Source organism: Haliotis rufescens, unplaced genomic scaffold (genome assembly GCF_023055435.1).
Source record: "Haliotis rufescens isolate VD_foot unplaced genomic scaffold, xgHalRufe1.0.p SCAF_51, whole genome shotgun sequence".
Classification (NCBI taxonomy): domain Eukaryota; kingdom Metazoa; phylum Mollusca; class Gastropoda; order Lepetellida; family Haliotidae; genus Haliotis; species Haliotis rufescens.
This window is the reverse complement of record NW_025964235.1, coordinates 1,965,763-1,980,771: the sequence shown is the minus strand read 5'-3', so window position 1 is coordinate 1,980,771 and position 15,009 is coordinate 1,965,763. Positions and strand designations below refer to the sequence as shown.

Sequence of the window (15,009 nt, the reverse complement as noted above, 5' to 3'; positions counted from 1 at the left end):
TGGAAAACACACAGGGATGTTTCTTTGATATAATAATGTGTAGAGTGACCAGTAGGAGTCATACATAGTAAAAATAATAAATATATTACAACAGTTCTGGAGGTAGCGACGATTACTTCCTACACTGAATAGACAAGCAATGTGAAAAGTCTGTAGTTGTCCCTTTCCGCGACCAGTGTTCGTCTCCTGTTTAATTGATATTGGAAAACACACAGGGATGTTTCTTTTACATAATAATGTGTAGACGGTCCAGTAGGAGTCATACATAGTAAAAATAATAAAAATATTACAACAGTTGTGGAGGTAGCGACGATTATTTCCTACACTGAAAAGACAAGCAATGTGAAAAGTCTGTAGTTGTCCCTTTCCGCGACCAGTGTTCGTCTCCTGTTTAATTGATATTGGAAAACACACAGGGATGTTTCGTTTGTACAATAATGTGTAGACGGTCCAGTAGGAGTCATACATAGTAAAAATAATAAATATATTACAACAGCTGTGGACGTAGTGACCACTATTTACCCACGCGCCATATCCAATCAATATGAAAAGTCTGTAGTTGTCCCTTTCCGCGACCAGTGTTCGTCTCCTGTTTAATTGATATTGGAAAACACACAGGGATCTTTCTTTTGTATAATAATGTGTAGAGTGACCAGTAGGAGTCATATCATTATGTTTCAACAGTTGTAGAGGTAGTGACCACTATTTACCCACATGCTATAAGCAAGCAATATGAAAAGTCTGTAGTTGTCCCTTTCCGCGACCACTGTTCGTCTCCCGTTTAATTGATATTGGAAAACACACATGGATGTTTCTTTGATATAATAATGTGTAGAGTGACCAGTAGGAGTCATACATAGTAAAAATAATAAATATATTACAACAGTTCTGGAGGTAGCGACGATTACTTCCTACACTCAACAGACAATCAATATGAAAAGTCTGTAGTTATCCCTTTCCGCGACCAGTGTTCGTCTCCTGTTTAATTGATATTGGAAAACACACAGGGATGTTTCTTTTACATAATAATGTGAAGACGGTCCAGTAGGAGTCATACATAGTAAAAATAATAAATATATTACAACAGCTGTGGACGTAGTGACCACTATTTACCCACGCGCCATATCCAATCAATATGAAAAGTCTGTAGTTGTCCCTTTCCGCGACCAGTGTTCGTCTCCTGTTTAATTGATATTGGAAAACACACAGCGATCTTTCTTTTATATAATAATGTGTAGACGGTCCAGTAGGAGTCATATCATTATGTTTCAACAGTTGTGGAGGTAGTGACCACTATTTACCCACATGCTATAAGCAAGCAATATGAAAAGTCTGTAGTTGTCCCTTTCCGCGACCAGTGTTCGTCTCCCGTTTAATTGATATTGGAAAACACACAGGGATGTTTCTTTGATATAATAATGTGTAGAGTGACCAGTAGGAGTCATACATAGTAAAAATAATAAATATATTACAACAGTTCTGGAGGTAGTGACGATTACTTCCTACACTGAATAGACAAGCAATGTGAAAAGTCTGTAGTTGTCCCTTTCCGCGACCAGTGTTCGTCTCCTGTTTAATTGATATTGGAAAACACACAGGGATGTTTCTTTTACATAATAATGTGTAGACGGTCCAGTAGGAGTCATACATAGTAAAAATAATAAAAATATTACAACAGTTCTGGAGGTAGCGACGATTATTTCCTACACTGAAAAGACAAGCAATGTGAAAAGTCTGTAGTTGTCCCTTTCCGCGACCAGTGTTCGTCTCCTGTTTAATTGATATTGGAAAACACACAGGGATGTTTCGTTTGTACAATAATGTGTAGACGGTCCAGTAGGAGTCATACATAGTAAAAATAATAAATATATTACAACAGTTCTGGAGGTAGTGACGATTACTTCCTACACTGAATAGACAAGCAATGTGAAAAGTCTGTAGTTGTCCCTTTCCGCGACCAGTGTTCGTCTCCTGTTTAATTGATATTGGAAAACACACAGGGATGTTTCTTTTACATAATAATGTGTAGACGGTCCAGTAGGAGTCATACATAGTAAAAATAATAAAAATATTACAACAGTTGTGGAGGTAGCGACGATTATTTCCTACACTGAATAGACAAGCAATGTGAAAAGTCTGCAGTTGTCCCTTTCCGCGACCAATGTTCGTCTCCCGTTTAATTGATATTGGAAAACACACAGGGATGTTTCTTTTACATAATAATGTGTAGACGGTCCAGTAGGAGTCATACATAGTAAAAATAATAAATATATTACAACAGCTGTGGACGTAGTGACCACTATTTACCCACGCGCCATATCCAATCAATATGAAAAGTCTGTAGTTGTCCCTTTCCGCGACCAGTGTTCGTCTCCTGTTTAATTGATATTGGAAAACACACAGCGATGGTTCTTTTTTATAATAATGTGTATACTGACCAGTAGGAGTCATAAATAGTAAAAATAATCATTATATTTCAACAGTTGTGGAGGTAGCGACGATTTTTTACCCACGCGCTACATACAAGCAATATGAAAAGTCTGTAGTTGTCCATTTCCGCGACCAGTGTTCGTCTCCGGTTTAATTGATATTGGAAAACACACAGGGATGTTTCTTTGACATATTAATGTGTAGAGTGACCAGTAGGAGTCATACATAGTAAAATTAATAAATATATTACAACAGTTGTGGAGGTAGCGACGATTTTTTACCCACGTGCTACATACAAGCAATATGAAAAGTCTGTAGTTGTCCCTTTCCGCGACCAGTGTTCGTCTCCTGTTTAATTGATATTGGAAAACACACAGGGATGTTTCTTTGATATATTAATGTGTAGAGTGACCAGTAGGAGTCATACATAGTAAAAATAATAAATATATTACAACAGTTGTGGAGGTAGCGACGATTACTTCCTACATTCAATAGACAAGCAATATGATAAGGTATGATAAGTTTGTGTGAAGTATTACAGTGTAAAGGAACTGCTGGACATATAGAGCACCATATTGTGTTTACAGGCTGTTGTCAGGGATTCCGTAAATTCAGATCAACAACCCACTCAAAATACTGGACTCAACCCATGCCACTTCACTCAATATATTTTTGTATTACAAAAGAGTTGGCATTTTATTTAGTCGTGGTAGAATGGAGATTTAATATTTGAAACCTCATGCTGCGCTTTTGGTTCCAAATTCAATTTAGCATGGTTAAATCTACAGGTAACCTAGCTCTACATTGAAAACACAGTATGTTTATGTCCTAAATATGATGCGCTGCCCTTTTGAAGCTTTTAGGTCAGGGGTATAAAAATATTTCTAAGTTGAAAACATGAAACAAGATACGGGTATATTTTCTGAGAAATTCCACTTATCAAACTGTGCACTGCACCTCCTCTATTTTAGTATGGAAACTGTTCCCTAAATTTCAAAAGAATGCATGCAGTGCTTAAAATGTTTAAGTAGAAAAAATATAAGTAACCCAATGAAAAACAGCTGTATTTTTTCAGAAAATCCAAAAATTGAAATCAAACCTCACACAGCACCTGTCCTATTAATACACAAAGTTTGAGAAGAATCTATGCTGTAGTTTTCAAGTTATAAGTCACACTAGAAAATGTCCTCGGAAAGATTAAATCCCCGACCTTTTATGGTTAAGAAACCATTAATTTCAAGCAGGGCTCATGGAAATAACATTAAGGTTGCCTGACTGGCTAACTTAATTTTCTTGTGAACTATAACACATTATTCAGTTGACAAATGTGAAACGAGAATATCATGTTAAAATTGTCACAAGCTAGATATGATAAATAGCTGAGTTCTGATATTAAGGATGTACTTGTCATGCTTGAGATGATCCATTGTTGTAGTTCTGCAAGTGACAGAAACCCAATTGATTTTGACTGTATTTCTAACAAAAGTAACATTCACTGAAACTTGAATACCAGATTTTATTCCTTGTATTGGGAAGTGTAAAAGTGCATTAACACTGTCACACACGCTTTATTTGTAAATTTAAGTTTAAAGCACAGATGGAATGAAATTAAGACTTAAAACTAAGTACCATACCACAATAAAACTTTTCACAGTTTGCAGTTATTGAAGCATTTATTTTGTGATATATTTACAGTAGGGCTGGGACGAGTTCAAATTTACTACCCGGTTACCCGATCCCCTATTACCCGGGTACCCACTGTAAGTCTCAAGAGTAGGGAACAAAATGTCAGATTGGTAATTGTTTTACCGCAGCCCTGGCTAAAGCTATTCAGATACATGTATCAAACAATCAGATCATGCATACACTGAAGTTGACTGAAGCTTTATTTTTACTCAAACATTTACAAGTCAAAAGGAATGAGTGCATCGTCAGAAAATAATCTTAACATTAGCGACTTGTAGTGTAACCATTGAGCTATAGTATGTTTTTGTCTTTAAACAAAATATAACGTGACTAACCACGGGTCTGGGTAGTCCTGTGGGTACCCGGGTCCTATTCAGGGCCCACAAGACTCGAGTACCCGAGTCACCCGTCCCAGCCCTAATTTGCAGTGTTAAATGGTAGTGTTTTCTATTTTGGAAACAGAACACAAACTCAACATATGAGTGTTAGAACATAGAGACTTTCAACACATCCTTTTGTCTAACATTGTGCATGATACACAAAAAATAATAACGGGTGGTATAAAATGATTTCACAAGGTTTGGTTGAAAAGCAGTGCCGCTTATTATTAATGGCTAAAATGACAATACATGAGCAAACTCGATTATTTACAGACCGCCGTCATTTAGTTGAGTTGAAATATTGGTGAGTGCTTCGTTAAACAACAACAAACAAACAAATCTGACACAACTAACCCAAAGGATCTAAGAGGCACGCGTGGATAACATAAGATACTAAAAGATATGTCTTGAGCCATATCGATTTTAATCATACTTGGTGGCAAACAAATTTAGCATTCGCACTGTTGACACAACCACAATAAAACCGACCATAACCCACCTAAGAGACTTCCTGGCAGTTATAGTTAGCGATCTGTACGTTAATATAACAACAAGCCGACCTTCGACAGTAAACAAATGCGTAAACAGATCCGCCATGACAGTAGCACTGAGCGCAAGTAATTAATGGGAAGAGTCGCGTCCCTTGCAAGATGTATACCACTCGATAAACGTAGCGCTGTGGCCTGGTCTGGGAAAGGGACGTATACTGACTCGACCCATTTTCGTTAGGTTACGCCGGAAGTACAACCCAAACAGGAAATGGACCATTACAAAACTTAAACTCCAGTCGGGAATTGAAATAACGCTCAAAGTCATCAAACGCAATTATATAGAGAGATTAAAAACAAAATGGCGTTACTTTTTGATAGTTTGAAATGTCAACGAAAGACAATGCTAATCTTAAATAAATGTCATTCCGTGTTCCGTATATGTATTATTTGTATACACCCATTATGTTCACTCCTCCAAGTCGAGAGAGTTCCCTTTCAAAATAGCTATGATTCACGAAGAATGACTGAAATCTAGGTGTTATTTATTGGATTATTACTTCAAATTAACGATGGGGCTATTGACAATTCTGAAGAAAATGAAGCAGAAAGAAAAAGAAGTTCGTCTGCTTATGCTGTATCCTTTTTGACAATGATCCAGTAGATCTATAGCACCCCCTGACTATGGCCTAGCTCGGTAACTGTTTAGGCCTATAAATCTTGTTCGTTGTCACACGTCTTTTGAACCTTCTTGTTATTGCAATATTCCAAAAGTGGTTTGGTTGAACAATTGAACAAGAGACACTGTTCAGAGTTACACCCCTTTACCTTGCAAGGATCCGGTGCTTTATCTTAAACTCTTCGTCGCTAGTTACGACATCCTGGTCAGTCACCATACACATGATCTTGGGTTTCACCAGCATGGCAAACCTCTCATGGTCACATAAATAGTATTTTTAATGATTTGTATTTAAAGTAAAATGAAACCTTAACAAAAGACTGACTTTTGGAAATACAGCTATGAACAAGCTGACCCGTGAAGATCCGGGGTAGAATAGGTGCTTGCCATGAATATGATGAATGGTGACTATGCCTGTCGTAAGAGGCGACTAACAGGATCGGGAGGTCAGGCTTGCTGACTTGGTTGATGCATGTCATTGCATCCCAATTGCGTGGATTGATGCTCATGATGTCAATCATTGGATTGTCTTGTCCAGACTTGATTATTTACAGATTGCTGAGTGCGGCATTAAACAACAAACATGAGCAAGCAGTGTATTAATTGAGGAGGTTCTCTGGCCGTTCAGCCATGTACAATTGTTGAAATTATGTCAAAATACCTTGACGGTTGTCAGAGGTTTGGACAATGCTGGGAAGACAACCATCTTGAAGAAATTCAACGGTGAAGACATTGACACAATATCTCCAACACTTGGCTTCAATATCAAGACATTGGAACATAGAGGGTAGGTATACAGTTAGGGTGGCCTCTTCCCCGCGCGGCAATTCAATTCCCATAACTCAGTGTAGAAATTCAGTTTGGCCTGTTTTTACATTTTTTCCCCCTTTTTCGTATCAAAAGAGTATTAATTTGCGTGAAGAAAGACACAAATAGTAACATACATTCATAATGTTTGTATTAGTGTACTTTTGAAAAAAAAATTAACAGTAATCTTGACTTAGAAAGGGAAAATGTTAAAAAAAATGATGCAAAACAGTAGGGTAATTTCAATTGGCAACTGCAAACTTCATGTGATGAATTTTGTAATAAAACTTATATCATTAGAATCACAAATGCACAAGGAATACTATAACGCACCGTAACGCGATGTTTTTCCCCAACTTCCATGCATAACGCGGTGGCGAAAAAATATCAAAAGCAGGAGAAATGTGTTGGAATTGGTGGGCAAGCCGTTCGGGTGCGTTCAAGGGAGATAGCCGAGTGCGGCTTATTTACCATCAGCTGCCAAGAAGAAGAAGCACCAATAAAATATACACCTATAAGTACATCGTCATTATTAAGCGTAATACAATGTTGCCTTCAACCAAAAAGACATTGGAGAGAGAATAAGGAAATTCTCAAGAGCTTTGACTGTCTTAGGTATCCAAGAAAAGACTTTTCGTCACATTTTGAGAGCTCCTTTACGGGAGGTGCAGACCACTTGAGAGTTCTTCGACCGGATCAGCTGACTACATGTGCCTAATGTCAGGTCTCATCGTATTGTCAACGCAAGTTACACCATGTGAATTAATTATGGTAATTCCTACAAATACAATCGTGATCTTTGCTGTAACACACAGGAAATGTTATGTAATGAGAATGTCGGGCAGGTGTTCTGTTTATGTAATAAACTTGTCAGTGTCACCAAGTTGTTTATACAGTGATTTATGGCACCTCATTAAAAAATCAAAGCCAGCATTTCCTCGAACCCACGAATTTTGCACGAGAATTTTTAGTTGTTTATACAGGGAATTATGGCATTTTCTTGAATCCATGAATTATGTATGACAATTTTGATAACATGAGAATCGCAAATGCTTACGGAACACTGTAACGCAGTGGCGAAAAAAAAGGAGAAATGTGTTGGAATTGAGACAGCAAATTTCAATATATTAAAACAAGATAACGCGGTTGGTTTCCGTGGATATCGCCTGACAAACATGTATGTGGGATTTTATTATATATAAATCTGCCGCCACACAATTGAATCGAAAATTACATTCCCCAAGAAAATACATTTTCAGAAAGATTGAAAGCAGGAGAAATATGTTGGAAATTGGGGGAACATGTGGTATTTTATTAGCGATTTTAATTGTGAACTGGTGAAAGCATATATATGTGTGTGTGATGGCGATACTCACCTCAATGTTCCCTTCCGCTACTTTATTATGTGGCGATACGGTACGGAATAATTTGAGCATGCGAAAGACGTTCGTGGGATGTTAGTCATGTCAGTCGGCATTTGTCACCTTGAGTTATTGGCACGGACACGTTGTTTAATGCCAGAATATATACATGAGAAATCTTTGTCACATGTGGTAACCAAGCACGATATGTCCACGAAGTTCAATATTTTTAACACCCGCGCGATTTCCATCTGAAAAACGGTACCCATTGTTGTAATCTGACAAACCATGATCCGGCAAAAGGATGACGGACAAAAAGCTAATTTCCGGCGCAGTGGTGACGTGGCATTACACCTAATTTGCATATCATGTGACACAACATTTCGTAAACAAATTATTTACCAAAACTATTTAGACTGTATTGCTACTGGCTATAAATTATCGCCAACTCCCCGTTGTCGCACAGGATATCATTTTAATTTTGCTCGTTTTCATTGGAAGAGAGAAAGATTTATCCGAAAATGACAAAACACTTGTGAGGATAATATCTGGAACATTTGGCTTTATTATCAAAACATTAGAACAGAGAGAGTACAGACTGCTGGCAACTATTATACCGTACTCTTCAGTAGTGTACTGGGCACTGGTGGCACAGTGGTCTGTCCAAGGCACTGGAATTCATTGTGCAGAGTTGGGTTCTAATCCCGAGTTCACCTTGATTCTTGATCTGTCAGCACCATAATTGTGCTTTCTGGTTTCACCAAAGTAGTAAATGTTGAGGACGTGTCACTTTTGCCTTTCCATGTAAGCAGACATGCCTTGAAATAAATGTAATTAAGTTTAAACGCAACTTTAAAACTTAATTACATTTATTTCAAGGCATGTCTGCTTTAAAAGTTTTAAAGTTGCGTTTAAACTGAACTCACTCCCTAACTGTTGTCATGGTGACATTTTATGGTCCATTTATACTGGTCTTGTCCAGGGATTTGCTTCCTTGATAGTCATATTAGCAGCTGTTGAATAAATCTGAGTAGAATCATGAATGTGTACTTTTATTGCAGGTTTAAACTAAATGTCTGGGATGTGGGCGGACAGAAATCATTACGCTCGTACTGGCGGAACTACTTTGAGAGCACTGATGGCCTGATCTGGGTGGTAGACAGTGCAGACAGGATGAGACTTCAGGATTGTAAGCAGGAGCTGCAGGCACTGCTCCTCGAGGAGGTTAGTGGAAGATCAGCTACTGGAGTAGGTGGAGGCTCAGGATAAGCTACTGGAGTAGGTGGAGGCTTAGGATAGGCTACCGGAGGAGGAGAGGCTTAGGATAGGTTACCAGTGGAGGTGAGGCTTAGGATAGGGTACCGGAGGAGACGAGGCTTAGGATAGGCTACTGGAGGAGACGAGGCTTAGGATAGGCTACCGGAGGAGACGAGGCTTAGGATAGGCTACTGGAGGAGGTGAGGCTTAGGATAGGCTACTGGAGTAGGTGGAGGCTTAGGATAGGCTACCGGAGGATGTGAGGCTTAGGATAGGCTACCGGAGGAGGTGAGGCTTAGGATAGGCTACTGGAGGAGGTGAGGCTAAGGATAGGCTACCGGAGGAGACGAGGCTTAGGATGGGCGACCGGAGCATGTGAGGCTTAGGATAGGCTACTGGAGGAGACAAGGCTTAGGATAGGCTACCGGAGGATGTGAGGCTTAGGATAGGCTTGTGGAAGTGAGGCTTAGGATAGGCTACTGGAGGAGGTGAGGCTTAGGATAGGCTTGTGGAGTTGAGGCTTAGGACAGGCTTGTGGAGTTGAGGCTTAGGATAGGCTACTGGAGGATGTGAGGCTTAGGATAGGCTACTGGAGGAGATGAGGCTTAGGATAGGCTTGTGGAAGTGAGGCTTGGGATAGGCTACTGGAGGAGGTGAGGCTTAGGATAGGCTACTGGAGGAGGTGAGGCTTAGGATAGGCTACTGGAGGAGGTGAGGCTTAGGATAGGCTACTGGAGGATGTGAGGCTTAGGTTAGGCTTGTGGAAGTGAGGCTTAGGATAGGCTACTGGAGGAGTTGAGGCTTAGGATAGGCTACGGAGGATGTGAGGCTTAGGATAGGCTACCAGAGGAGACGAGGCTTTGGATAGGCTACTGGAGGATGTGAGGCTTATGATAGGCTACTGGAGGATGTGAGGCTTAGGATAGGCTACTGGAGGAGATGAGGCTTAGGATAGGCTTGTGGAAGTGAGGCTTGGGATAGGCTACTGGAGGAGGTGAGGCTTAGGATAGGCTACTGGAGGAGGTGAGGCTTAGGATAGGCTACTGGAGGAGGTGAGGCTTAGGATAGGCTACTGGAGGATGTGAGGCTTAGGTTAGGCTTGTGGAAGTGAGGCTTAGGATAGGCTACTGGAGGAGTTGAGGCTTAGGATAGGCTACGGAGGATGTGAGGCTTAGGATAGGCTTGTGGCAGTGAGGCTTAGGATAGGCTACTGGAGGAGGTGAGGCTTAGGATAGGCTTGTGGAAGTGAGGCTTAGGATAGGCTACTGGAGGAGGTGAGGCTTAGGATAGGCTTGTGGAAGTGAGGCTTAGGATAGGCTACTGGAGGATGTGAGGCTCAGGTTAGGCTTGTGGAAGTGAGGCTTAGGATAGGCTACTGGAGGAGTTGAGGCTTAGGATAGGCTACGGAGGATGTGAGGCTTAGGATAGGCTTGTGGAGTTGAGGCTTAGGACAGGCTTGTGGAGTTGAGGCTTAGGATAGGCTACTGGAGGATGTGAGGCTTAGGATAGGCTTGTGGAAGTGAGGCTTAGGATAGGCTACTTGAGGAGGTGAGGCTTAGGATAGGCTACTGGAGGATGTGAGGCTTAGGTTAGGCTTGTGGAAGTGAGGCTTAGGATAGGCTACTGGAGGAGTTGAGGCTTAGGATAGGCTACGGAGGATGTGAGGCTTAGGATAGGCTACCGGAGGAGACGAGGCTTTGGATAGGCTACTGGAGGATGTGAGGCTTATGATAGGCTACTGGAGGATGTGAGGCTTAGGATAGGCTACTGGAGGATGTGAGGCTTAGGATAGGCTACTGGAGGAGATGAGGCTTAGGATAGGCTTGTGGAAGTGAGGCTTGGGATAGGCTACTGGAGGAGGTGAGGCTTAGGATAGGCTACTGGAGGAGGTGAGGCTTAGGATAGGCTACTGGAGGAGGTGAGGCTTAGGATAGGCTACTGGAGGATGTGAGGCTTAGGTTAGGCTTGTGGAAGTGAGGCTTAGGATAGGCTACTGGAGGAGTTGAGGCTTAGGATAGGCTACGGAGGATGTGAGGCTTAGGATAGGCTACCAGAGGAGACGAGGCTTTGGATAGGCTACTGGAGGATGTGAGGCTTATGATAGGCTACTGGAGGATGTGAGGCTTAGGATAGGCTACTGGAGGATGTGAGGCTTAGGATAGGCTACTGGAGGAGATGAGGCTTAGGATAGGCTTGTGGAAGTGAGGCTTGGGATAGGCTACTGGAGGAGGTGAGGCTTAGGATAGGCTACTGGAGGAGGTGAGGCTTAGGATAGGCTACTGGAGGAGGTGAGGCTTAGGATAGGCTACTGGAGGATGTGAGGCTTAGGTTAGGCTTGTGGAAGTGAGGCTTAGGATAGGCTACTGGAGGAGTTGAGGCTTAGGATAGGCTACGGAGGATGTGAGGCTTAGGATAGGCTTGTGGAAGTGAGGCTTAGGATAGGCTACTGGAGGAGGTGAGGCTTAGGATAGGCTTGTGGAAGTGAGGCTTAGGATAGGCTACTGGAGGAGGTGAGGCTTAGGATAGGCTTGTGGAAGTGAGGCTTAGGATAGGCTACTGGAGGAGGTGAGGCTTAGGATAGGCTACCGGAGGAGGTGAGGCTTAGGATAGGCTACCGGAGGAGGTGAGGCTTAGGATAGGCTACCGGAGGATGTGAGGCTTAGGATAGGCTACTGGAGGATGTGAGGCTTAGGATAGGCTACTGGAGGAGATGAGGCTGAGGATAGGCTACTGGAGGATGTGAGGCTTAGGATAGGCTACGGAGGATGTGAGGCTTAGGATAGGCTACCAGAGGAGACGAGGCTTTGGATAGGCTACTGGAGGATGTGAGGCTTATGATAGGCTACTGGAGGATGTGAGGCTTAGGATAGGCTACTGGAGGATGTGAGGCTTAGGATAGGCTACTGGAGGAGATGAGGCTTAGGATAGGCTTGTGGAAGTGAGGCTTGGGATAGGCTACTGGAGGAGGTGAGGCTTAGGATAGGCTACTGGAGGAGGTGAGGCTTAGGATAGGCTACTGGAGGAGGTGAGGCTTAGGATAGGCTACTGGAGGATGTGAGGCTTAGGTTAGGCTTGTGGAAGTGAGGCTTAGGATAGGCTACTGGAGGAGTTGAGGCTTAGGATAGGCTACGGAGGATGTGAGGCTTAGGATAGGCTTGTGGAAGTGAGGCTTAGGATAGGCTACTGGAGGAGGTGAGGCTTAGGATAGGCTTGTGGAAGTGAGGCTTAGGATAGGCTACTGGAGGAGGTGAGGCTTAGGATAGGCTTGTGGAAGTGAGGCTTAGGATAGGCTACTGGAGGAGGTGAGGCTTAGGATAGGCTACCGGAGGAGGTGAGGCTTAGGATAGGCTACCGGAGGAGGTGAGGCTTAGGATAGGCTACCGGAGGATGTGAGGCTTAGGATAGGCTACTGGAGGATGTGAGGCTTAGGATAGGCTACTGGAGGAGATGAGGCTGAGGATAGGCTACTGGAGGATGTGAGGCTTAGGATAGGCTACTGGAGGAGGTGAGGCTTAGGATAGGCTTGTGGAAGTGAGGCTTAGGATAGGCTACCGGAGGAGGTGAGGCTTAGGATAGGCTACTGGAGGATGTGAGGCTTAGGATAGGCTACTGGAGGAGACGAGGCTTAGGATAGGCTACTGGAGGATGTGAGGCTTAGGATAGGCTACTGGAGGAGATGAGGCTTAGGATAGGCTTGTGGAAGTGAGGCTTGGGATAGGCTACTGGAGGAGGTGAGGCTTAGGATAGGCTACCGGAGGATGTGAGGCTTAGGATAGGCTACTGGAGGAGATGAGGCTTAGGATAGGCTACCGGAGGATGGTCGAGTAGCCCAGTGGTTAAAGCATTCGCTCATCACGCTTAAGACCCGGGTTCGATTTCCGACATGGGTACAATGTGTGAAGCCCATTTCTGGTGTCCCCTGCCGTGATATTGCTGGAATATTGCTAAAAGTGGCGTTAAACCATACTCAGTCAGTTCAGTTTAACGCCACACTCAGCAATATTTCATCAATATGACAATTGGGATACGACACCCGATCCCGTTAGTAGCCTCTTACGACAAGTATAGTTGCTTATTATGGCAACCATGGGTGGCTGAGGACCTAGTCTAACTCGGATCTCCACAGGAGAAGCTACTAGAGGTGGAGGAGGCTTTGGATAGGATACTTGAGTAATATGATTTATTTTTGCCACTGGCTTTAAAAAATAGTGACTTTCTTAGTCTGTGCTAATTTTCCTCAAAATGGGATTGATAATTTTGGCTCATCCAATAGCAATGATTTGTCCCAGATGGTTACTGAAGAGTTCAAAGTTGGTGCCTTTCTAACTGATTTAACTATTGTAAGCATAATCAGGTCAGGTCTTGTTTCTGCGTGTATATTTTCTTCATGTATGTTTCAGAGACTAGCTGGAGCAACACTTTTGGTGTTTGCAAACAAGCAGGACTTGCCTGGTGCACTGACATCAGATGAAATCCGGAAGGTGAGTATGGCCTCTGATGCGTTGTTGGTCATCGTCGCAATGCTTTAAGTGATAGGTTTTGAAGACAAGAACGACCTGTGGTGTGTTCAGAAACCTATAAATAATCTTGTTTCTAGGTTTGTCAGCACCATACCGGTGCTGGTTGGTTTCACCAAAGTGGTGAACATATAAGACCTGTATCACTTCTGACTTTTCTCCCACATCAACCTGACATGCTGTGATGTAACTGGAATACTGTTCAAAGCTGCGTTAAACCCAACTCACTCAAAGTAGACACAATTTATGGATAACAACTTCTTTAATACTTTAAAAAGTGATGTTTGGGTACAGATCCTTATACCGTTGTCAAGCAAGACTGAATGAGGGACATTGTACAGAAAATATATAGTAGGTGGAGGATTAACAGTAGAGGATTAACAGTAACCACAATTGTGTACATGAGTGGGATAACATGAGTAAGTGTTGACAACAGAAGGATAATACTGTTAAAAAGGCGATGGACAGAGAACACATAGGTGGAAGCCAATAAAACAGTGATTATTTCTTGATGAGTTCATAGTAGGCGGATGGGATGAAAAAGCCTTGGTCTCTGTTGATTGATGGCTTGTGGCGGCAAATATGGACTGCTTCTGTTAGTTTTCTTTTAGTTAAATCATGGAGGTTGTTGGTGAGGATTTGGATGTTGTCCTGGTTGATGTTGTGATCAGGACAGTTGCTGATATGCTCCGAGATGGTTGAGGTTTTGTGCTCTTTTATTCTGGTGTTGATGGGGCGGGATATTTCCACCTCCACCTACTATATATATTCTGTACAATGTCCCTCATTCAGTCCTGCTTGACAACGGTATAAGGATCTACACTGAAACGTTGCTTTTTACAGTATTAAAGAAGTTGTTATCCATAAATTGTGTCTACTTTGTCATACATTAACTTCTAAGTAATGCCTATCAAAACACTCACTCACTTGATATGTTGATGTGACACTGTTATTTTGTAGAGTGTTATTGTGTTGTCACTTGTTACCATGTTTACTGGTATTGTGTGTCAGGCTCTGGAGCTGGACAACATCAAGACGCATCACTGGCTGATCCAAGACTGCAGTGCTGTGACTGGTCAACACCTGCTGGAAGGAATCGACTGGGTCATCGATGACATTGCCTCGCGGATCTTCACCATGGACTGACACAGCTTCTGTGACAGATACACTGACACTATTTGAACAGAGTGGTCCGCAGACTTGCTTAGATGGCAAGATAGGCTGGACACCAAGGGAGACATGTTGATCAGGATGCTATGTGATTCATGCAGGCTGATGCTGGAGTTTATGATTCATTGGTTATTAACGCTGCAGTTATGTCCATCATGTTAGTTGTCCATCATTGAAATATGCCTGTGGGGTCCATGGGCGTCTTGACCTAATACAGTTGCAGATTTGTTTTTA

The 15,009-nt window shown here is 42.4% G+C and overlaps 2 protein-coding genes across 2 annotated transcripts in view; one reads left to right on the top strand and one right to left on the bottom strand.

Moving 5' to 3' along the window:
• The window catches only part of LOC124128217 (ribosomal protein S6 kinase delta-1-like), an 82,653-nt gene extending 77,394 nt beyond the window's left edge, over positions 1 to 5,259 (bottom strand). Inside the window, exon 1 of the mRNA XM_048384889.1 lies at positions 5,217 to 5,259. The gene's annotated coding sequence lies outside the window, so the exon portion shown is untranslated. The remainder of the gene's footprint in view (positions 1 to 5,216) is intronic.
• Positions 5,260 to 5,448: 189 nt separating this feature from the next.
• On the top strand, positions 5,449 to 14,980 carry LOC124128216 (ADP-ribosylation factor-like protein 2). The gene is made up of 5 exons (XM_048384890.1): positions 5,449 to 5,621; positions 6,340 to 6,450; positions 8,893 to 9,055; positions 13,489 to 13,569; positions 14,617 to 14,980. Exons 1-5 carry the CDS (start codon positions 5,557 to 5,559, stop codon positions 14,749 to 14,751), a joined length of 555 nt encoding a protein of 184 aa, XP_048240847.1. The 5' UTR covers positions 5,449 to 5,556; the 3' UTR covers positions 14,752 to 14,980.
• Positions 14,981 to 15,009: the final 29 nt, after the last annotated feature.

Bases quoted from the DNA above. Each gene is read 5' to 3' on its own strand.
- LOC124128216 (XM_048384890.1), top strand. From the start codon at position 5,557: ATGGGGCTATTGACAATTCTGAAGAAAATGAAGCAGAAAGAAAAAGAA. The intron at 5,622-6,339 runs GTATCCTTTTTG...GACGGTTGTCAG, and splicing joins GAAGTTCGTCTGCTTATGCT to AGGTTTGGACAATGCTGGGA. The intron at 13,570-14,616 runs GTGAGTATGGCC...ATTGTGTGTCAG, and splicing joins CATCAGATGAAATCCGGAAG to GCTCTGGAGCTGGACAACAT.